This window comes from Molossus molossus, unplaced genomic scaffold, assembly GCF_014108415.1.
Source record: "Molossus molossus isolate mMolMol1 unplaced genomic scaffold, mMolMol1.p scaffold_m16_p_11, whole genome shotgun sequence".
In the NCBI taxonomy this organism is placed as follows: Eukaryota; Metazoa; Chordata; class Mammalia; order Chiroptera; family Molossidae; genus Molossus; species Molossus molossus.
The window spans coordinates 19,131,568-19,156,615 of record NW_023425346.1 but is presented as its reverse complement, the minus strand read 5'-3'; the positions used below and the strand labels follow the sequence as shown (position 1 = coordinate 19,156,615).

The 25,048-nt window shown below is 40.2% G+C and overlaps 1 protein-coding gene across 4 annotated transcripts in view; it reads left to right on the top strand.

Annotated features, from left to right (window-relative positions):
- Window positions 1-25,048, top strand: part of ZRANB3 (zinc finger RANBP2-type containing 3) — a 272,667-nt gene that overhangs the window by 225,384 nt on the left and 22,235 nt on the right. For all 4 annotated transcript variants that reach the window (XM_036254751.1, XM_036254750.1, XM_036254752.1 and 1 more), the window contains 3 exons: window positions 732-884; window positions 19,429-19,807; window positions 22,551-22,748. In XM_036254751.1, coding sequence (XP_036110644.1) covers window positions 732-884; window positions 19,429-19,807; window positions 22,551-22,748 — 730 coding nt within the window. The remainder of the gene's footprint in view (window positions 1-731; window positions 885-19,428; window positions 19,808-22,550; window positions 22,749-25,048) is intronic.

Here is a 25,048-nt window from a genome sequence, read left to right as displayed (position 1 = left end):
TTAGTATTTTCAGGCAAAGGATACTTAAATACACTAAGATATTGATGTTAATAGAAAAGGTAGTACCTTACCTGCTGTCCTCGGTAATAAGAGACAGGTATGAATTTACGTGTATTCTATTGTCTTTCAAGCCCTTCTTCTACCATGTTAGAGGCTAGAGGAGAGGGTTAGCTAACAAGGAACCACAATGCTTTCAAGCACCAAGTCTTTTTCATAAATAAAGAATAAACCCTTTCTCAGAAGGATTCTTGAATTCAGAGCCTAATATTGGATAGAGAGAACCCTGCACCCAGACGCTAGAAAAGGTAAGAGACATTGCTTGATCTATCCCCTGACCTGTCTCTTCTCCCAACCTTGAGGTATTTTTATAGAAAGGATTTGACTAAGGATTAAAAGATAGTTTTCAAGCACTGAGTATAGATATTCAAAATGGCCAATCATATGTGGGTTCAGTTTCAAAGTTTATAAATATTAGAACAAAAGTTTTTATGGGAAAAGCAAATAGGGTCATTTCTTTAGTCAGACCTTTTCCTCATAAGAATAGGAATCATTGACTTGGTAATTTGGTTGTGATTTTGAATAATTATATTACTATAGTCTGTGATATGTTGAAACAATAAGATTTTCTTTAATGGATTGCTTATGATTCAAATGCAAAATCAAATTATTGCTTAGCAAATATCAGCTGTGAGGTGAATGTTATAAAGTTCACGGGCTTTTCCATCCTACAGGCTCAGGTGACCGGGAGCACACTGAATGGCAGGAAGGAGCGACTTCAGGCTGAGGATGGTGATAAGGAAAAATGGGATTTCCTGCAGTTTGCTGAAGCCTGGACTCCAAATGAAAGTTCTGAAGGGCTCGGGAATGAAATTTTGTTCACTCATGTAAGATTATATGACTTATTCTTTTCTATTTTTTAATATCCTGAAACTATAACTTTATTGTATATTGTTTTAAATAGCAATCTTCTATTATTCATGCTACGGAAAGCAGCTTCCACATGAAGCTGAAAAACCTCTTCGCTTAGAACCTAAAGACAGCTGATGGAAGGAGGCTGCGGCAGGGGCTTGTATCTTCCCACAGCAGTGACAGTGCCTCTTTCAGCTCTTAGGAAAATAAGCTAAGTAGAATCCAACTTCAGAAGAAAATATAAGAGGCTGTCTTTATGCCCCTGAGGGTAGGGAAAGATGTATTAAATTCACCACAAAATGTAACATAAACAAGTTACAGTCCCAGTAAAGATATTTACATTACAGTGTCTACACCCTAAAAAGAATTTATACAATTCAATTAGTAAAACACAAAGAAGCCAACAGAAAAACAGGCACAAAATGTGAGCATCACAGATCTAAATAGCCAATTAACATGAAAAGAAGCTCAGCCTCACTAAAACAGTGTTTTTCTAATTCCGTTATTGCTTCTATATTTATCAGCTGGCATGTTTCTATAAAGAGGAACTTTACTTCTCATTAAAAAAATCACTAAACTTGGGAATTCTATTACTGTTATTTAATGTGTGATAATCCTTCACTTAAAGAAGAAAAATCTGACTAGTGAATGCTTCTTTTAAAAAAAAAAAAAGTTTCTTTAATTCTCTCAGTGTTTTTTGCTTTCTGACAAACAATACATACTATTCCGGATTGACTGTGTATTTTCTTTGCCCAGGTCTGGAACTGGACATTTCTTTAAGGAGCGTGTCTCCTTTTACTGGCAAATGATATTTAGAAATTAGGAGTTTTTTACTGCTCTGAGATGTCATTGCTTCTGCAGTATTTTTACACAAATACACAGTTTTGCATGATAAGTAAACATGTCTATGTATCTGTATGTCTGTATATATGGTATATATGTCTGCATTATTAAGTCATAAGTTCACACAAATTCTTTCAGTTCAATCCAGCACCACCAAGTTCTTCTTCACCTTCTCCATATATCTATACAAATATAAATATCTGTATCTACCTATCAAACAGTGAGAACTCTGGTTCCTGATATTATCAACATATTTACTAATTTGATCTATCCTTCCATACCTGTAAATACTTTTAAAATTACAATACTAGCCCAGCCAATGTGGCTCAGTGGTTGAGCGTTGACCCATGTATGAAGAAGTCACCAGTTCGATTCCCGGTCAGGACACATGCCCAGGTTGTGGGCCAAATCCCCAGTGGGGAGCATGCAGGAGGCGGCCAACTGATGTTCTCTCTCATCGATGTTTCTATCTGTCTCTCTCTCTAAAATCAATAAAGAAAAGTAAATAAATAGAATAATAAATAAAATTACTAGCCCTGCCTGATTTGGCTCAGCAGTTGGAGTGTTGACCTGCAGACCAAAGAGTCATGGATTTGATTCTGGTCAAGGGCACATACCTCAGTTGCGGTTCATCCCCAGTCTCTCTCTCTCTCTCTATCCCTCCCTTTCACTTTATCTGAAAATGAATGGAAAAATATCCTCGGGTAAGGATTAAAAAATAAATAAAATAAAATAAAATTACTATGTTAATACCACTACCAACAGCTAAGTAAAATTCAAGATTTCTTAGCAGTGTTAAATATGTTATACTAAAGGTATGTAGTCATGGTGGTATTCTGTCCAAAAGTTACTTAAGTTGTTGTTGTTTTTTCTATGTGGTATCTTACCAATTTGATAGGCATTTAGGTTCACTTGTTTCTGTGTGTATTTAATTGTAGGATTTACCTTTTTTTTTAATTTTTATTTATTTATTGATTTTAGAGAGAGGAAGGGAGAGAGAGTTAGAAACATCGATGAGAGAGAACATCGATGGGCTGCCTCCTGCATGCCCCCCACTGGGGATTTGGCCCACAACCTGGGCATGTGCCCTGACCAGGAATTGAACCAGTGACCTCTTGGTGCATGTGTCGACACTCAACCACTGAGCCACACTGGCCGGGGTCCTTGCACAGATTTTCCAATGAATAGCTTTATACACACATGGTTTTATAGAGAGCTCTGCCCCCTTATCTTCAGTTTTGCTTTCCCCTGTTTGTTACCCATGGTCAAGAGTAGTCCAAAAACATTAAATGGAAAATCCAAAAGTAAACAATTCATAACTGTTAAGTTGTGCCACCATTCTGAGTATCTTGATGAAATCTCACACCAACCAGCTCCATTCCATCCAGGATGTGAATCACCCCTTTGTCCAGCACCTCCATGTTGTATGTGCTCCCTGCCCATTAGTCACTCGTAGCTATCTGGATTATCAGATCGACTGTCAGTATTGCAGTGCTTGTGTCAAGTCACCCTTATTTCACTCAACAATGGCCTCAAAACACAAGAGTAGTGATGTTGGCAATTCAGATATGCCAGAGAGGAGCCGGAAAGTGCTTCCTTTAAGTGAAAAGGTGTGTGTAGAGAAAAACACATAGTGTATACAGGGTTTGGTACTATCCTCCGTTTCAGGCATCCACAGGGGATCTTGGAATGTATTCTCCGTGGACAAAGGAGGATGACTGTATCAGAATCTTGTAATATAGAGAATATTTGTTTTGCTTTGTATTTGTTTGTTTTTTGGGCCTGCATGTGAAATGTTTTTTGAATGACTGTAGATGAGAATGCGACATACCACTTTCTCTTTACATCGTCCAGCTTCATGCATTTTAAGAAATGTTCAGTTTGTTGAAAGGTCCTAAAAAGTAGTCTACTGACAAACATATTTTTCTTCTGAATGTTGCCAAAATCAGCATTTCCTGTGGGAATTTTTCTATTTATACTGATATCTTTCTGATCCTTTTTTAAATCCTTTAAAAATGGTTTCCCACATTTGGCATTTTAGGCTATTTCTAATTTTGTTAATTAAACTTTGCCTAATTAAATTTGCCATTGTCATTAAAAAAAAAAAAAAAAAAACTTGTTTAACTGAAAAGTTTATAACGGTTCTAATTAGATGGCTTTGAGCAGCTTGTGACTTCTGAGTGCCGGCACTGTAAGGTGTTCGTCTCGTCTCTGTGCAGCGCTCCGCTGCTGCAGCTGCGGGCTCCAGCTGCGCAAAGAGCAGGGACCCCCCACTCTGTGCCTGTCAGTCAGCGCACGACTCAGCTCAGGCTGCAGCCCGAGACAGGGAGACTGAGGGGCCCCCAGGGGAGGAGACCAAGGAGCAGAGAGTAAGCCCCAGGGCAAAGAGGGGATAAACTGAGGCAGGAGGCTCAAGTACCCTGGATCCCTAGCTCCCACAATCTTCTCAACCCTGCCAACCCATCACATTCAAAAGATTGTGAAGTCGCCCTGGCCGGTTTGGCTCAGCGGTTAGAGCGTCGGCCTGTGGTCCTGAGAGGCCCGGGTTCGGTTCCTGCTAAGGGCATGTACCTCGGTTGCAGTTTGTCCCCGGCCCTGGTTGGTTGTGTGGGTGGCAGCCACTCGATGTGTTCCTTTCACGTCGATGTTTCTCTCTCTCTCTCTGTTCCTCTCTCTCCCTCCCACTCTACCTGAACAAAAAATGGAAAAAAAAAAAAAAAAAAAGATTGTGAAGTCTATGAATGACTTTTAGAAAACCAATCAATTTGGTCAATTTGACAAATTGGTCTTCAGTGAATTTTAGTATGATTATGGGCACTGGGGACAGGAAGACCTGTGGTGAAGGAGAAGATGAGGAAAGTGAGAGAAAGTTTTTGTGGATAAAATTTTTCTATTAGTTTTGGTAATTTCCTGGCTTCTTTCTCCCCTGGTGTTCATTGCCCTTTATAATGTATTATCTTTATCTCCTTCCTCTCTTAATCAGAATTCTCCTTCTGTCACATAATTCAGCTATTAGGGTAAAAATAATATGTGGAACCAAGACTGGTACTCTCCCAGTATAAGTGTACTGGTTGTTAAAATATTAACTATTTTGGCGATGGTTGGTAAACAGACACTTCTTCGATCTCCTTCACCTCACTACTAGGGTCTTATGGACCTCCCCCATGATCCAGCTCAGCGAGGGGCCTCTGGGGCTCTGCTTCAACTCAATACTAGTTAATGCCCCCACTATAGCTGTTGTTAAATATTTGAATACTCACCTGCATGGAATTAATCCACAAATGTGTGAGTCACAATTCTCTACTCATCCCAGATATATTTACATTTTTTAAAGACATTATTTATTAACCTAAATAAAACTCAAGTTGAAGTCCAACTCAGATGAAGAGCAAACATCCCATCACCACAAGGACAGTACCTTTGCGCAGCCCAGTTGGTCTCTTAAGTCCTGCCTGGGAGTCCACCACCAGGGTCACTGCCTCAGATGTGGTCCATTTTCTCAGCCTCATTTCTTCTCCATCTGAATGCGCATGACATCTTCTGGTTTAGAGATGTTTTGATTTTCCTATATAGACTTCCACTGAATGATAAAGTAGGTCATCTCCAGATGGAAGGAGAGAAATATGGACTATATTAGTCTATATTATCATTTCCAAGAATTAAATAAAGGTTGTTTACAAATGAAACAGACCAAGTGGAGTTCTCAGATAACCTCCCTCTTTCTCTGATTTCATGTCTGCCTCCATCATCTGAGGGGTCTTCTTTCCTTTAGCTGTAGCTATGGGAAACTTGGTTCTTCTCTTAACCTCTTTGGGGACTTTTCCCCACCCTCTTTGGCCCTCAGTGGGTAATCAGCAGCAGCATTTATTCAGCCATTGAGTTCGTAGAGGTTCTTTTCAAGTATATAATTTATACTTTATAATATTATAAAGTATCTGAAGAGAAACTTGATGCCTAAGTGATTAAAAGTGAGCAGAAGGAAGGACTCTTAGCGTGGGTAACAAGTGCAGCTCCTGCTTCAGACCAGTCTTCTTTCTGCTTGATTTCCCTTCTTCAAATCTCAGTAAGAAGAGCTGCTCGTTTTTCCATTTTGGAACAGATTTCCAAATAGTTCCCAAATTCCACCATACCTGCAGTCTCTGCTTTCCCTTACTGATTGTGTTCACTTTGTGGGCTCTTAGTGCAGTGTCTCCCAGTTTTCCTTTCTCCTCATTAGCCTCTCCTGGTTGTCTAGCCTTCCTTACCCCACCCCAGTTCTTATGTCTTTGACCTGGCTCACACCGCCACCTTTTCTATTGTCCTCCAGGCCTTCTAGAACATCTTTACCCAAAGCAAATTTGCATTTCAGACACCCACATTGGCATTAAAAATGTATAGGATGGTTGCTGGTTTGCTCCAAAAAAATGCTATGTAGTTGGAAATGAAAGCTCTCCAGCACAGCCATGAAATTTTAAAGCATGCCCTCAAAATTCATAAACAAGCTTTGCATTTTTATTTTTATTTATTTATTTATTTATTTATTTATTTATTATTTTTTTTAATCCTCATCTGAGGACATTTTTCCATTTTTAATACAGAGTGGGAGGGAGAGAGAGGAAGAGAGAGAGAGGGAAACATCGATGTGAAAGGGACACATTGAGTGGCTGCCACCCGCATGACCAACCAGGGCCGGGGACAAACTGCAACCGAGGTACATGCCCTTAGCGGGAACCGAACCCGGGTCTCTGGACCACAGGCGGACGCTCTAACCGCTGAGCCAAACCGGCCAGGGCAAGCTTTGCATTTTTATTAAGTGCCAACATTATATGAAATATTTGTTTTGTTGTGGACTAAAAAGTACAAATAAGAAATTGTCTCATTTACATATATATAGTGGCTAGTTGGAAAAGTGGTAACAGCAAAAAGACAGCTGACAGCAGGAGCTGTGGCATTCATAAAGTCTACATTTTTCTTATCTAAAACCTCTTATTTCTGAATATGTTAGAACACTGGTTTTTGAAGCTAACACTTTATCTAATATGTATATTAAAATTTAGATCACTCTGTAAACATTACGTAATTAGTCTGCATAATAGCCTAATGATAAGGACATGAGGGAAGCCTCATTGTTACGTAGACATACAAATATCTCTGTCACTGGCTTATATCACATAGTGCTGTTATTAGGCATTTGTCTTGTTTACCTTTATCACTTCAATTCACTCAGTAATAATTGACATGCACTGAGTGGTTATTCCGTGCAGTCACTGTGCTGAGCCTTTAAATTCATGATCTTATTTAAGCTTCATAGCTAGCTACACTGTGAGGTAGGTACTGTCACCATGTCTCAGAAAGGTGAAGTAAGCTGGCCACAGTCAGGAAATGGCAGAGCTGGGATTTGAACCCATGCCTTTCTGCTCTAAAGTCCACCTTCATAACCTTGCCAAACTATAATAGATGCATTAGAATTAGTGCATTGTAGGCCCTCGACTATTTGTGGAATGAATAGAACATTGAAACACTTCAATTTGGCTTAGCCAGTATATATGGGATGTTAACTACATACAGTGCATTCAAAGATAATTCATTATATATGCACATACATATATATACACACACATATAATTATATATATATTTATTAAGAGTATATTAAATGCAAATCAAAACCACAGTAAGTTACCACTTCACCTCCAGTAGGATGACTACAATTAAAAAGACAAACAACAGCTCTGGCCAGTTTGGTTCAGTGGTTAGAGCGTCAGCCCATGGACCAGAGAGTCCTGGGTTTGGTTTCCGCTAAGGCAGTGGTTCTCAACCTTCCTAATGCCACGACCCTTTAATACAGTTCCTCATGTTGTGGTGACCCCCAACCATAAAATTATTTTTGTTGCTACTTTATAACTAATTTTGCTACTGTTATGAATCGCCATCGGAAATATGTGTTTTCCGATGGTCTTAAGCGACCCCTGCGAATGGGTCGTTCGACCCCCAAAGGGGTTGCGACTCACAGGTTGAGAACCGCTGCTCTAAGGGCACTGCCTCGGTTGCAGTTTGTCCCCGGCCCGGTTGGGGTCGTGTGGGCACTCGATGTGTCTCTCTCATGTCGATGTTTCTCTCTCTCTTCCTCCCTCTCTCCCTCCTGCTCTGTCTGAAAGTAAATACCAAAAAAAAAAAAAAAAAAAAATGTCCTCCGGTGAGGATAAAAAAAAAAAGACAAACAAGTATTGGCAAAAATGTGGAGAAATTGGAACACTCATCCATTGCCGGTAGGAGTGTAAAATGGTGCAGCCATTTTGCAAAGCAGTCTGGCAGTTCTTTAAAATAGTAAACCCAGTAATTCCACTTCCAGTGAAATTAAAAACATGTCCACACGAAAACTTGTACTTGGATATCATAGCAGCATGATTCATAATAGCCACAAAGTTAGAACAGTTCAAATGCTCCTCAGGTGAATCGATAAAGTGTTGTCAGGGGAGTGACAGCTTCATTGGCATGCGGTTTCTTTTTGAGGGTGGTGAAAATGTTTTCTAATTAAACAGTGGCAATAGTTACATAATTCTAAATATACTTAAAAAATCACTGAATGGATACCTTAAAAGAGCGAATTTTATAAATAGACTTTCTCAATAAAGCTGTTATTCATAAAAGACTATATGCTAGATGCAAAGGCAAGGAAAACCGCTCTCTTTCCTTCGGTGCTTCCTCTAACTGAGAGAGTATTGTAAGCAAGTCATTTAAATGTCATATGATAAGTGTGAAAATAGAGATGTGTAAACTAGGCTCTGGGAACACAGGACAGAATAAGTAACTACCTGGGGCATGTGGGAAGTTTTCCTTCGGAAATGGGTTCTGAAGGATGAGTTCAGAGAGGGGTGCTGGTTCAGGCAGAGGGAGCACCAAGAGCACAGCAACCTGAACAGACATCAGTCATTCTGGGAATGGGGATCCCGTGTGCATGTGTGCGCAGAGGGCACAGGAGGACTGAGTCACAGTAGAGAAAGCCGACACTGTGCAATCGGGGGACGGGGGGCACCCATGCTATGCCGAGAATTTGGACGTTATCCCGGAAACAGTGTGGTGTCATCAGAAGCCTTTCCTTCCTCCCTTCCTCCCTTCCCCTATTCCCCCCTTCCCCCCTTCCCTCCTTCCCCCCTTCCTTCCTTCCTCCCTTCCTCCCTTCCCCTATTCCCCCCTTCCCCCCTTCCTCCCTTCCCCTATTCTCCCCTTCCCCCCTTCCCTCCTTCCCCCCTTCCTTCCTTTCCTCCCTTCCTCCCTCCCTCCTTCCTTCCCTCCTTCTTTCCTTCCTTCTCTTTCTTTCTCTCTTTTCTTTCTTTCTACTTCCAACTGATTCATTTTTTTTTTCTTTTTAAAAGAATAGTTTAGCCCTGGCCAGCTTGGCTCAGCGGTTAGAGCGTCCGCCTGCGGTCCGGAGAGACCCGGGTTCGGTTCCCGCTAAGGGCATGTGCTTTGGTTGCAGTTTGTCCCCGGCCCTGGTTGGTTGTGCGGGTGGCGGCCACTCGATGTGTCCCTTTCACGTCGATGTTTCCCTCTCTCTCTCTTCCTCTCTCTCCCTCCCACTCTGTCTGTACAAAGGATGGAAAAATGTCCTTGGGTGAGGATAAAAAAAAAAAAAGAATAGTTTATTGTTTAGAGGCACGGGGAAAGGGAAAAGAGAGAAACATCAATTAGTTGCCTCCTGCACACCCTGTACTGGGGATGGAGCCGGCAACCAGGTATGTGCCCTGACTGGGAATCTAACCACGGAGCCACACCAGACAGGAGGCATCAGAGGCTTTTAAGCAAATGAGTGTCATGATCACATTTCCATTTTCAAAGCAGTGAATTGTTGGGGTACCGATTATTTTTCTGCCCTCCCTCCCATCCAACTTCAGCCTGCGGTAAAGGGATTTTTCAGTCTGCAGTCCCTCTCGGGGCTTTCTCCCCTGCCCCTGTAGGAGGAGCTGTTAATCTGATTTTTCAGAGCCTGGGGACCTGGTTGGGCCTCAGTAAAGGCTAATGGGTCCCTGTCCTCCGCAGAGCAAGGCCTCCCCTGCACTCGTGTCTCCACTGCAGCAGAGCAGAGGCACTTGCCCCGTCCGGCCCTGTAGTCTTCTCTACTCCTGGATTGGGGTGAATAGTGGGAAGGCTCACTGTGGCCTTCAGCTGGTTTCTTTAATGCACCTTTCACTAACATTTTACTTTGGTGCTGTCAGGTCTATTGATAAAGCCCGTTCCTTTTTATTAGTAAGGTTATTACTACATAGAGGTCTCCTTTGTCAGGGATTCCCAAGTGGGATTTTGGGAACTAAATATCCTGAACTCCTAACAGTGATAGTGGTGATAGAATGAAAGAGAAAAATTTCAGACATTCCAGAGGTAGAATCAACACAGCGAGGCCTGTGGAACCCTGACTAATAGCATTATGTTCAGTAAGAATAGAGGGGATTGAAACAGGTGCTTAAGGGAGATGCCATAACCAGAGGCATGTAAGTAGGTAAGGGGAAGACAAGCTGACGTGCTAGGAGGTGCTCCAGTCCAGTGCACAACTGGGAGAGCCATAGCAGAGGACTTCACAGTTCATTTGGTCAGCAGGTGAGGGCAAGAGACTGTGATGGTAGGAGAGGAGCTGACCTACAGGTAGTGTGGAGTCCCTTTGGGACCTTGAGTTTGAGGAGTATCTGAACCGTTCAACTGTCTAGGAGGCATTTGGGCGTCAGGGCTAGAGCTTAAGGGAGAGGTTGTGGCCCTTCAGCTCTGAATAACTCACCCTGAGTCCCATTCCAGCAATCTGTGCATCATATCATAGAATTTTTTGCTGTACATGCTAATTGTTTTTGTTGAAGAGAGCCATTCCCAAAGACATTTGCCTATATTCCTCTTGATGTCATCTTTAAAAATAAGTAATAAGGCCCTGGCCAGTTTGGCTCAGCAGTAGAGCATCGTCCCACAGACCAATGAGTTGCAGGTTCGATTCCGGTGAAGGTCATGTACCTTGGTTGTGGTTTGTCCCCAGCCCTGGTCGGGGTCATGCGGGAGGCAACCAGTCGATGTGTCCCTCTCATATCAATGTTTGCCTCTCTATCTTCCTTTCTCTCCCTCTCTCTCTCCCTCCCACTCTATCTGAAGATAAATAGAAAAATATTCTTGGGTGAGGATTAAAGAAAAAAAGAATATCATAAAAAAGTAATATTTTCATTTTTACCATTTTGTTTTAATCAGAGTTTTATTTTTGTTTTGTTTTCTCTATGCTCACAGAGAAAAACATGTTATGCCTAAGAGTGGATCACTGTCAAAATTTTATTTAACTACATGGGAATGAACATTTTGCAAAATCTGGAAAATTCAGTCATTTCTTTTTTTAGGAGAATTTTAATTCTTTTTTCCAGTTTGATGATTAAAACCCTACTTTTGTCCCTCTATATCCTCTGACTTGTTTATAAATGTAGGAAGGCTTCTTAGTTCCAATTTCAATCATCATTCATCCATTCAGGAGACTAGCAAAATGTCCCAATCCCCCATTTGTAACACAGCAATTTTGTTAATTCTTTTAGAAGCAGGAAATGAATGACATGAGGCAGTGATGGTTTCTACCAGAGCTGCCCTTTGATCGAAGTCTGTTAAGCCCACGTCCGTGTTTCTGTTGGTGGTGTGTGCTGAGCTGGCTAGCACCAGGCTTTGAAGTGTTTTATTGGTTTTTTATGAGTTTTACTAGATTTCTTTTTCTTCACCTTCAGTTCTAGTAACTGACTTTAATCCTATCATCATGGCCAGGGGATTTGTCTCCAAAGAGATGTGGGTTTGCCATGCTGCAAAGCAGAGCAAATACATTAGTTCCCTGAACCTTACAGATAAAAACATGCATTTTGCCACCATAAGCATTTTGTAGTTTTTATTCCCAGCACTTCTCACCACAAGCAATATTTTTTTTTCTTTTGTTTTTCAAAAACAATATTGAACAAAAGACAGGAACACAGTAACTGAGTGTCAGCAATATAACTGAAGAGAGGTATATGTTCTTCCATTTTCCATGTCATTGCTTATGACGTGGGTGTGCTGACTTAACTATATTTTTCCCAAAGCCTTTTGATAAAATTTGCTGTAAGCTCAGATTGCTCCTTCTATTTAGAAACACCTACAGGTTTCTTATTTATTACATTAAAAGTTAGGTAGTTATTTCTTTACAAGTACCATCATGATGAGTTAGGACCTTTGTCAGTGATTTGTTACCATAATGTCTCTTCTAAAGCAAGAATGTAGTTTTAAAAGGCAAAAGATTTTTTAGCTTAATCTTGCTAGTAAGTAACAAAGCTTTCCTAGGCCATAAAACCACTTTGTCTTGCTGTGTTCCTGTCTATCTTTACCACTGAGAAATGCTGGTCACATTAATACGCCAGTAATTTTTCAAATGTCTGCCTGCCACAACAATGTGGGTGCTGAATATTTAACTATCAGTGTGACTTGTAATTTGAGGATTCTGGGCTATGTTGGTGAGACTGATAAAGCTTGCTCCTACAGGGAGTCATGGTATTGTTAAATCTAATATTTTTCAAAAATGTGTTTATTTGGGGAGCATTTTGTTTACAATTTTTTTTACGACTTTTTTCTCAGATGCTGTATTCAGTGGATCCACATTCACTTTTTAAAATTAATTAATTTTTAAATTAAAATAAATTTAATTTTAAAAAGAACAAAAGAAAATATTTAGAAGCATCTGAACAGATAGGAATTTTGCGTTCATGTTTAGTATCTGTGTCTATAAGTCTTGTTCAAGGTCACTTCCTTGTTTTATTAACCAGACATGTCCCACATGGTATCTACAGGAGGAGCTGTGGATGGTACGTCCCTGTCTCAAATCATCAAGGAGTGTGTTTTGTTTTAGGCTCAGCTACGTAATATTATACCTTGGAGCCCTGCCAGCACAGTCATGTCTCCTAGAGTTCCCTAGCCTTTGCAGTCCATGCAATTTCTTCTCACCTCAGCAACAGTTCTCCGTTTTGACTGTATGAGTGCTCCCAGGTCATTTGCTCAGAGCCCGGTTACAGTGCAGACAAGTAAGCTAAGCGAGCATCTTTCATGCCTGCACAGAAGTTACTGTGTTTTGGTATTATTCAGTTTTAAAAAAATTATTATTTGAGATCAGCTAGAGGGATCCTCATTACTTAAGAGAATTTATGAATTTGTTTCTCTTTAAAAAAAGTTAGTTCACCACCCATGTGTACATTCATATATGAGCCCCCGATCTCTCTTTACCTCTAAAAAATTAAGGACAGAAATGGAGCTACTCTAACCTTATGTGCATCTTCAGATATTTTATTCTAACCCAGTGGCTTTTAACCTCTGTTGGGTCCTGAATCCCTTTGAGACTGTGGAGAGTAAGGAACTGCTCTCCAAAAATGCACGTACAATGCAGACAACATTTCCTAGGCACTCCTCAGGCTCACTGATGGCATCTGAGGTCTAGTGGGAGGCCCATGAATCTCAAGGTAAGAACTTGTATTCAGTAAACCTGTGACTCCTCTGTTCCAATCTAACACGGACAGTTATCATTAGGATGTGTCAAAGAGATTTTCTCGCCCATTTTTCTGCCGGTCACAGCTAAGTGTCAAAGAAATCTCATCAGCCAGCTTCCTGCCTGATTGCTCAGAGGCTACAATCAGAAAATGTAACTGATGATATTATCAGCTTTCTAATAGACGATCTCAGAAGAAGTTTTTATTCCTGTCGCGCCTCACAGCTTTCTGGCAACCCCATGGTCAGGGCCCTAACTTGTAACGTTCACTTCCTGTAACCACATGCATCATTGTCCAATTTAACCATCATAACATTAACTGAAGTAGTTGCTACTGATTAATCTCGCCTTCTCCCTTTTCTAAAATTACATTCTGTGTATCCTTTGGTTCCTGAAATTATATAAAAATAGTTCCCTTTCCATCTACCCACTCCTTTTCTGAAATTTACATGCTATATTCTCAATTTATTATTATCCAGACAGCCATAGTTTCAAAGTAGCACCTGTACTGATTACTCCCAGGCACTGTGAGTAAACCTACCTGGTGGCAGAGGGCTATATCAATTTCTGATTACCGTCAATTGATGTTAACCGTGACCTTCAACCTGCCTCTGGCACAGACTGGGAATTTCTCAAAAGCTAATTTTTAAATCTAGTCGTTGCTTAAATAGTAAAAGAAATTCTTTTTAAAATAGCTTAATTGGAGAGATCAACTGTAAAAGCTGATACCTTTTTTTTTTTTTTTTTTAAGCTGATATTTTAAGGCCCTGAGAATTTTTTGAAGGATATCTTAGGTTTTTGTTTTGTACTATTGGAGGGTTGCTTTTTTTATAAATAAATCTGAAACAGTTTTCCTTTTTTAAAATTGTGGTGGGGAGATGGAGAAATTAAAATGTTTTAAAGAAACAAATTATTTAAAATGTAAAATGAAACAAAAGTTCTGTTTTTATTTTATTTTTTTTTTGTTATCCTCACCCGAGGATATTTTTCCATTTTTTGTACAGATAGAGTGGGAGGGAAAGAGAGGAAGGGAGAGAGAGAGAGAAACATCGATGTGAAGGGACACACCGAGTGGCTGCCACCCGCACGACCAACCAGGGCCGGGGACAAACTGCAACCGAAGTACGTGCCCTTAGCGGGAACTGAACCCGGGTCTCTCCGGACCTCAGGCCGACGCTCTAACCGCTGAGCCAAACTGGCCAGGGCCAAAAGTTCTGTTTTTAATTGTTCAGTGTAAGTGACAATGGCCTGTTATTGTATATTTTGTTTGTATTATTTATTTAGTTAGTTAGTTAGCTTTTTATTTGCTCTTCTTTTAAAATGTCTTTGAAATGATATCTAGGAAAAGAGCCAGATGAGGGAGGGGGTAAAGGCAGAAAATTGAAAAGAAGCATATTAAGTGAAAGACTCCTTAATTAATGGTGAAATCCTTAGCACCCTCCTGATCAGCTCCTGGGTCACGGGTAGCCAACATTGTTTCCTCCAAGCTGGAGATTGGAAGACCCCTTTCTGGAGAAACTGACTGGACTAAAAAATAAATAAGGGAGACTGAAAGGGATACCCAGACGGTCACTGACGACCCCTCAGCGAAGTTTCCCACGTGGAACGTCCAACTTTAATGTCATTCTTAAATACGAATGGCCAGCAAGGGCACCAGGCATTGAAGAAATCCTCTCACATGAAACAGAAACCAGAACACGCGTGTAAGCCAAGAAAGGCATACAAAAGCAACAGAGACAATGCAGTGAGCTGAAGAAAACTACAGAACACTACAACCACCATTAATATTTACAGAGAAGTAGAAAAAAGTATTGCACTCATGAAACAAGACAAGAAAGGAGAAAACATGGAAAAGCTCTTAGAAATTGAACCTGTACCTTAGAAAATAATAACTCAGCAAGGATGGGAAAAAAAAGATAATGAGGAAACCACACAGAAAGTGGAACAAATAGAGATGGAAATGTGAGAAAAAGTGGAGAAAATCAGATGATCAGTTCAGAAGTTTTTTGCCTAATGGGAATTACAAAAAGAGCAGACAGAGAAAATAGAGGAAGAACGAATACTGTAAGAAAATGCCTCAGAACTGAAGGACATGGGTGTTCCTGTTGAAAGTGCTCACTGAGCAGCGAGGAGAAGGATGGAAAACCAAGGCGGATGCACTCGAAAGCCACCACTCCTGATTTTCTACCCTTTTTACTGTCCCTTTTCTGTTTCTTCTCAGCATCTCGTCCTCATTCCAACCTTAATGTTGTTCCTCTGCTTTCTGTCTGTGACTTTCCCTTTTCCACTTCCCCTCCCTTCATGAATCAAGACATGCAGTTTGATGGCCCTAACCACCTCTATATGCCAGTGCTTCCCAGAGGCGTGAATCCAATCGGCTCTTTCTCTTGAACCCCACACCTGTTTCCTGAAACGTCCCCTCCCGACCCCCTGCCCAGGACCCAACAGTCCTCACACGTCAGAAAGTAAATTTATTTCCTCATCTCCTCTCTTTGTGCCTTCTAATGAGCTCATTTATCTTTCTGTAATCCCTATTACAGGACTGAAAATAGCATTACTACAGTGTTACAACTCATAAATTTAGGAGTCTGGGGACCACCTTCATGTAGGCCTGTAAGTAGTAACATATAAAAACAGGTATCTTGTCCAGCTGGTGTGGCTCAGTGGTTGAGTGTCGACTCATGCACTAAGAGGGCACTGGTTCGATTCCCAGTGGGGGGCATGCAGGAGGCAACCAATCGATGTTCTCGCTCATCTATGTTTCTATCTCTCTCTCTCCCTCTCTCTAATATCAGTCAATCAATAAAAATAAACTAATACAAAAACTGATCCTAAGGATAACTTTTAAAAACCCAAATTAGTAGCCTCATATTTCAGATATGAGGAAATATAAATAAAATCAAAATACCATGAAAAAGGGAACAGGAACAAGAAGGAACATCTAGAAATTAAAAATATGACTGCCAAAATAAAATAATTCTATAGAAGAGTTGAAAGATAAAATAGAGGGAAACTCCAAGAACTTAGAAGGAAAAAAAAAAACAACAAAGAAGGGAAATATGAGAATAAAAGACATAAGTGTGTAGGTCCTACATTTTGCTAACAGGAATTCCAGAAAAAGAGAAAAGGAGGAGGAAGAAATAATCAAAGAACAATAGAAATGTCCAAGAGCTAAAGATAATACTTTTCAAAGTTAAGGTATCCTAGCAGAAGGTATATAGATATCTAGATATAGATGATACAGACATGGACATATAAGTACAGATCGTTGTGAAATTTTAGAGCATCTGGGATAAAAAGGTCCTGAAAACCTATAAAACAAATAAAAAGCTTCAATCTAGGAAGGAACATCCTCAGCCTCATTGACTATTGGAAGAAGTAGAGCAATGTCTTTAAAGATTTAAGAATTGTATGCCCAACAAAACTACAAACTGAGGGTTAGGGCAAGATCAGCTCATTTCCAGACATGCAAAGACTCGGAGAGTTGACCTCACATCATCGTTTAAGTAGAAATAGCTGGTAGCATTTGTTCATGTTTGCCGAACATTTGGTAATATTTTAAAAATCTTGTAAGCCCCCTTTGCAGTCCTATTACATGGATAGACCATTTTCTTTAATTTTTTATCTTTGTTTCTTCATTTCTTTTTTAAACTCCAAACTCTATTAAGTCTGCTAATTTCTCTGCTTTTCTCCATTCTTTTCTTAGAATTTTCTTTGTACATTGTTTTAAAAATCTGGTCTCATTATTACTTCATTCTTTATATTTTTAACTAAATTCTGTAACTTCCACAACAATTAGATAAGCTTTTTATAGTACGTGAAGATGTATAAATAACAGCCATATAAAATAAAAGTAGTAATTATTGGGGGAGGAGCTTTTTTTCTATATCCGTTTTAATTTTACTAATATGGGAGGACCCTAAATCTTCCTCTCTCCCTTCCTTCCATTTTGGGGAGGGGGCAGAATTGAAGATTTTAAAAAAATGTATGAATAGCCCAGGCCGGTATGGCTCAGTGGTTAGAGCGTTGGCCTGCGGTCCAGAGAGACCCGGGTTCGGTTTCCACTAAGGGCACATACCTCGGTTGCAGTTTGTCCTCGGCCCTGGTTGGGTCGTGCGGGAGGCAGCCACTCGATGTGTCCCTTCACGTTGAAGCTTCTCTCTCTCTCTCTCTCCCTCCTACTCTATCTGAATAAAATATGGAAAAATGTCCTCGGGTGAGGATTAAAAAAAAAAAAAAAATGTATGAATACACACACACATACAGATGGACAAAAGTAGGTTTACAGTTACACTGTGACATTCTTTTGAGTTAAAAAAGTTATTGTAATAATCATAACCTGCATGTCTTTCCCCATACAAATAACTGTAAGCCTACTTTTGTCCACCCCTGTATAATCATAAAATTTGTCTTTTAACCATTCTTAAGCATAGAATTCAGTAGTAATGCCACTTGATATTACGTGAACAGGGTTGTGCTATCGCTGCTGTTTTCATTCTCCTGAGCAGAGACTCTGTAACCGGTTGGCAATAACTCTCCATTGTCCTTTCCCACCGCCCCCAGTAACCACTAATCTTCTGTCTCTACGACTTTGCTAAATCTTTCTATTTATGCAGCACTACCAAGAATTACAGATGAGATTTTTAAATATCTCTTTACAGTTTATTATATTGTGCTTTCATTATCTGTAGTGCCTTTCCTTGTTATTCGTAACAAATAACCCCCAAACTTAGTTTCTTCAAACAATAATAGTCATGTGTTATTGCTGATGGTTTTTGTGGGTAAGGAATTCAGCCAGGGTATGATGGAGATGACCTGTCCCTGCTCCATGATGACTGGGATCTGGAAACATCCGAAGGCTCATTCACTCACGTGTCCAGCAGCTCCTGCTGGCTGTAACCTGGGGACCTAGCTGGGGTGGTCAGCTTGGACATCCACACGGGGTTTCTCCATGTGGCCTGGGCTTTCCCACACATGGTGGCTGGGCTTCAAAGACAAGCTTCCCGAGGCAGAGAGAGAAAGAGAGCGAGACAGTGTGCCATCAGCCAAATGGAGGCCATGTTGCCTCCGATGCCCCAGCCTCAGAAGTCGCGCAGCGTCCCTTCACTGCGTCCTGCTGACGGAGGCAGTCACGAAGGTCCAGTCAGGTTCCAGTGAGGGCAAGACGGACACCACCTCTAAACATAGGCGTGTGAGTGCCACACTGGAGAAGAGCATGTGGAAGGGGATGAAACTGGTGTGGCGTCTTTGGAAATGCAGACTGCTGCGGTCTGTGTGTTCACCACAGGCCCAGCGGGCCGGGCAGGGCTTCTCTGAAACTGATTCCTGTACTGTGCCTCAAACCGCCAGCTCATCAGTTGAGAAGATGCTACTTTCTCTGATTAGGAGGTGAGATGTACACATCAAAAAGAAAATAAAAAACATGAGATGATGATGTAGCTATTCTTAGAAAAGAAAAACATATTTCCTGAAGACAAGATAATTATTAAAATATGTCTGTTAAACTAGCTGTTCTAATTCAATGCTATTTTAAAATTTCTCTCTAGTCAAGAAAAAAATTTTAATATGAAAAACATACTGTTTATGAATATTGTGTTTATAGTCTGGGTGTGAAAACGTTTTTTTAGGCTCTTGATTGACCTGAAATATTTAAATACACAGTTGCCTTCTTTCCCTGATATACATCTGGAAGAGATAGTTTATGAAGCACATTTTAATTATACAACTTTAAGGTGAGGGAGCAGGATCAGCAGGAGAGTGTCAATGGGGGGAAAAGGAGAAACATCTGTCACAAAAATAAATTAATTAATAAAAAAAATAGTAATTACACAACTTCTATAGCCAATTTACCTAACCTCTCTAAAACTCTAGTGTCCTCAACCTAAATATGGGAATAATAATAGTACCTGCCTCACAGCAGGCCTGGGGATTAAATGAGTTAATATATGTAATGTGCTTGGTACATTGTAACTGCTGGAAAAAAAAAATTTGCACACAGGAAGTATGTGGATGTGTTCATGGTATTCTGCATCTATGCGTATACGAAGTCACAGCAAAATGGAACTCATTTCCAACAAGGTATTCTAGACAAAGGATGCAGTCAATGAAAGCAGTTTGTTAAGCTGTTTCATTTAGGAAGCACATGTTAGACTGCTTGTCAATTTGATAACTGTTTGTTTTTCCTAGTTTGAAAAAGAAAAACAGCATGATATCCGATCATTCTTTTTACCAAAACCTAAAAGAAGTCAGTTGGCAACCTCCTGTGATGAATCAAAGACATTCGTTGAGAAAAATATTGTAGCGCCAACAGACCCTGGAAAAATACCTACAAGAGATATCACTGATTATGAAAACAATATTGAACCTGGAGCTAAAAGACTGAAGTCAGTCACCACCGATGACCGCTGCAGCCCCCAACAGGGGCAGCCACCATGGCCTCCGCAAACCACAGCCCTGGAAAGGACTTCCCTTCCTGGAAAGAACTGGCAGTGTGGTTTGTGCACCTATATCAATAACACATTGCTACCTTACTGTGAAATGTGTGGGAATCCTCAGGGCAGTGCTGGTGAGTACACAAAGGGGACGGGTGTGGTGTCTTCAGTAACTGGTTTTAGAGATGACTGCTGCTATCAGAGGGTAGTGGAACTCGGCACTGGCTTCAGCTTTTAAGCTAGAGTAACAACTTCACATAGTGAAGTGAATTTACCCCGTGTGGAATGTCGAAGCTCCTCGTTCTCTCAAGAATATGTTATAACCCCCAGCATTTGTGACTTGGCATTAATTTGGCGCAAATGGACATTTCTGATTAATGCCAGCAGGATGTGGATTCAGTGGGCAGGAATAGAAGCTCTGTTGCTATGGCAGCAAATATGCCTCATAGTCACAGACCTCCTGTTTTCTTTACTCTATGGATACTTGTTTTTAAAGAAATTATAGATTATTTTTGTTCAAATAGTAGTCCAGGGTAGCTTCTTTGTCTGGTAAAATATACACTGTGCCACGTGTCTTGCTTGACAGTCATACAAATTCCTCTACAGATCTTTTTTAAGAACCAATTTGATATCTGTTTTATGAGCTTATTCTTTTTCAGACATGCTATTTTAAAAATAGAAATTATAAACATACCTCAGAGTGTGTTTTTATAGCATAAAATGCCATTTTTTAATGTTTTGTTTTTGAATTGATTATTAATACCTCGGTTGTCTTAAGAAAAAGAGCATTCATACTCCTTTTGTTTCCAATTCTCCAATGTTAGAGATCATTTTTATGGTAACTCAAAATGCCAAGTTGACAATTTTGGAAACTGGAAGAAGTCATTTTGTTTTATCAAGTATAATAATTGTTCATATCTACTTGTCCATCAAATGTGAATTCTTCAGATTATTAGCATTAACAAAGACTCAGCAAAGATAAGTTGAAACTGCAGTTCCTTCTTGCCTGCCTTGCTTCCGTCTTAGCTTTGATTTGAAAGAAAATGTAATCAGTAGCTGAGTCTTTCCTCTTTCAATTCTGGGTGTTCCTACCAAAACTGACAAGGCTGCCATCTGGGTGGTTATATTTGTAACGTGGACACCTGTTGTCTGTGCACTAAATTGGAACCACAAGCTTATCCCATATAATCTGTCTCACAATTTGCATTATCTCATTCAATTTCCAACTGCTACAGGCAATAAAAATAAAGTATCTCGTGACTACAAAGTAATGTCAGTTCACATTAAGTATGTAAGTTGAGCGATTTAACAACAAAAATTGTAGTTTAATAGGGTTTTATAGTTCTGAATTTTCTGTGATGATACCAAGAGCAACAATGAAAGTTTCTAGATCCATGAAATAATAAGCAAACTCTCAAGCAATCTAAACAAAAACAAAACACCTTTTGTGAACATAGAATTGTCTGATGAAAGAGAAATATATATTCTAAATAAGAGTGATATTACTGTGTATAAATTATTAGATTAATATTACTGTAATTTGGCATAGTGATTTTTAATCTTGATTTGGATATACTTCAAAATAATTGAAATGCAAAATTAATTTTAATTCATCTAAAATTTTAAGCTGTTGCCTGCCATATAACATGTTGAGGAAACAGTGGAATCCAAAAACTTAAAGGAACAATATTAGAATATTACAGTTCTATAAAGATCACTAATGCAGGCTCTAGTACATTAGATAAAATTTGGTATAATTCGCTAATGAACAATAATATTTGTCAATATGTAACACTTCTCTTGTACTTTGTTCTTAAAATCTATATTTTTACTTGACATCTTACAATACATATGCCCAGATTTATATCTCTCGCTTGAATTCAGACTGGATCTATCCAGTAGTCTGTGTAACATCTCCACCTAGATGTCTAATGGGTACCTTGGCTTAAAATACCCAAAATGGAATTGATTCACCACCAAAACCCAAATCTTCTCTTCCCCTATCTTCCCTACATTATGCGGAAAACCTAGGCAGCATTTTTTATTCCTGTCTCTCCTCCCATACTTACACCAGGTTCTGGTGTAACCTCTAAAATATATTTAGTTCTAGCCACTTTATCTTTATTGCTACCATCCCGCTGGAAGCCACCATTTTTTCTCTCCCAGGCCTTCGTAACCTCTTTACTATTGTGGCTCAGTAAATTGAGCATCATCCCATGCCTGAAGAGTTTGCCAGTTCGATTCCCAGCACAGCCTGGGTTGTGGGCTCGATCCCCAGCAGAGGGTGTGCAGGAGGCAGTTTCTATCTCTCCCTCCCCACACTTCTAAAAAAATCAGTAAAAACATAAGAAAAACACACAAACAAACTTAGATCAATGTATTCCTTTGCCTAAAACCCTCTAATGGCTTCTAGCTACATTTAGAATCTAATCCAAGAATATAGACCAGGGCCAGGCTACCTAGATTCATGAACAGCTCTCAGCACAAATGGGGCTCTTCCAAGAGCTCGTCCCTGCTGACTTTTGGCCCTTACTTACAAAACCCTGTTTTAGTCTCGTTGTTTGAAAAGACCCTATTTACTTGTTTGTTTCCCTGTTTATTGTCTATCTTTGCCACTTAGAATGGAATCTTCAGGAAGGAGCGACTTATCTGTCTTGTTCTTTCTTCCTCTCTAGCACCTAGAGTAGAACTTGGTATTTAATGACTTCCAATCAATGTAGCCAAAGAATGAGCAAACATTGTTGATTTTGTTTCTTTTTATAAGAACTACTGTGACTCTTTTTAACTTTCCTTTTTAAACTGGGCTTAGGGTAACTAATCACTTTAACTAAATTTATGTCTAAATTATTTGTTTGATTTTTATAATTCTACAAATAGATCACCGCAACTGTACCCAGGATAAAAACAAAAATGAAAAAGATGCTTCTCAGGAAGACACATCTAAAAACATTTGGACCAATTCAGGCTGTGAAAAACAAGTGCTTCCTCCGTCAGAACCTGAGCCTGTGGCTGAGAGCGAGGAGGAAATCCCGGGAATCGAGAGGGAAGACGGACTCTCACCCCAGCCCGGTGATGGTAAGTCTTGCTCCCATTTCCATTGTCCAGATAATAACCATGTGCTTCGACACATAATACTGTTAGTAGATTTGTGATTACTACCTGATTCCAACTTCCTTGTAGTCTCATTTATATTAAAAATAGAAACAAACAAAAAATATATATATAAACCACAGATTTCTGGTTAAGAAGGCGGTGTAGCCCTGGCCGGTTTAGCTCAGTGGTTAGAGCGTCGGCCTGCAGTCCAGAGAGACCCGGGTTCGGTTCCCGCTAAGGGCATGTACCCCGGTTGCAGTTTGTCCCTGGCCCTGGTTGGGTCGTGTGGGTGGCAACCACTTGATGTGTCCCTTTCATGTTGATGTTTTTCTCTCTCTCTCTCCCTCCCACTCCATCTGAACAAAATATGGAAAAATGTCCTCAGGTGAGGATTAAAAAAAAAAGAAAAGAAAAAAAGAAGGTGGCTTAGGTAAATACGGTATAGCCTCCTTCCACAACCACATCAAAATTACAACTACAACCACATCAAAATTACAACTAAACTACAGAACAACCATCATTCAGATTCCTGCTTCAGAATTTTCAGAAATTCTCTCAAACAAGCAGCATATAGTTTCAGTGAGCCCCATACCTCTTGTTAAGTAGCCCCAGGCCCAGTACCCATCTAAAGATCGCTTTGTAGCTTATGCCAGGTGGCTTTGGATAGAACACAGGCAGTGGCTGACCTTGCCCCAGAGCCAGCACACCTAGTGGACAGCTTCAGACCATGTCAAAGTACCATCATCCAACCACCTTCACAAGTGACACACTCAAGGAATGGACTCAGTGGGTACCAGAGCCCTGCTGAAGTAAGTCTTGCTCTGTGTGGTGGGCCCCTGCACAGCTGATTATCCACGGTAGTTAGAGGTCAGTGGTCAGTGGGCACAGCCAGTCCTTGCAGCTGACCAGCCTGAGTAAAACCCTCTCATTGATGTGCCAACAGTAATCAAGACTCAATTACACAGAATGGTGTAAAGTCCACACAAGGGATGCACCTCGAAACCCAGCTGGGAGACCAGGAAGGCTGTGCCACTGAACCCCACAGGACACCTACTACAATAGGCCACCCTCGGAAGCCCAGGAGACATAGCAACTCTACCTAATACATAGAAACAAACACAGGGAGGCAGCAAAAATGAGGAGACAAAGAGCCAGGTCTCAAATTAAAGAACACAACAAAGCTCCAGGAAAAGAACTAAAAGAAATAGAGATAAGCAATCTAACAGATGCAGAGTTCAAAACACTGCTCATAAGGATGCTCAATGAACTTAGTGAGGGCCTCAAGAGTATAAAAAGGACCAGTCAGAAATGAAGGAGGCACTAAGTTAAATAAAGAATAATATACAGAGATTCAATGATAGACTAGGTAAAACCAAGAAACAAACCATCGATTTGGAATATAAGGAAGCAAAAAATACCCAATCAGAACAGCAAAAAGAAATAAGAATCCAAAAAAAATGAGGGCAGTGTAAGGAGCCTCTGGGACAACTTCAAGCATACCAACATTTGCATCATGGGGGTGCCAGAAGGAGAAGAGAGAGAACAAGAAATTGAAAACCTATTTGAAACAATAATGACAGAAAACTTCCCTAACTTGGTGAAGGAAACAGACATACAAGTCCAGGAAGCACAGAGAGTCCCAAACGAGATGAACCCCAAGAGGCCCACACCAAGACACATCCTCATCAAAATGCAAAAGGCTAAAGACAAAGAGAGAAACTTAAAAGCAGTGAGGGAAAATCAGTTAGTTACCTACAAGGGAGCTCTCATAAGACTGTCAGCTGATTTCTCAGAAGAAACTTTTCAAGCCAGAAGGGAGTGGCAAGAAATATTCAGTGATGAAAAACAATGACCTACAACCAAGATTATTCTGTCCTGCAATGCTATCATTTAGAATCGATGGACATATAAAGAGTTTCCCAGACAAGAAAAAGCTAAAGGAGTTCATCACCACTGAACCAGTATTATATGAAATGTTGAAGGGTCTTCTTGAAGAAAAAGAAGATAAAAAATATAAACAAACAAAATGGCAATAAATACATATCTATCGACAATTGAATCTACAAACAAAATGAACAAGCAAAACAAAACATTTTCACAGATACAGAGAACATTTTGTTGGTTGCCAGATGGGAGGGGGAATGGATGAAAAAGGTGAAGGGATTAAGAAGTACAAATTGGTTGTTAGACTGACAAACCTCAAAGGGAAGGGGGGGGGGGGTGGGGAGGGAATAAACGAAAGAACTTACATGTGTAACCAATGGACACAGACAACAGTGTGG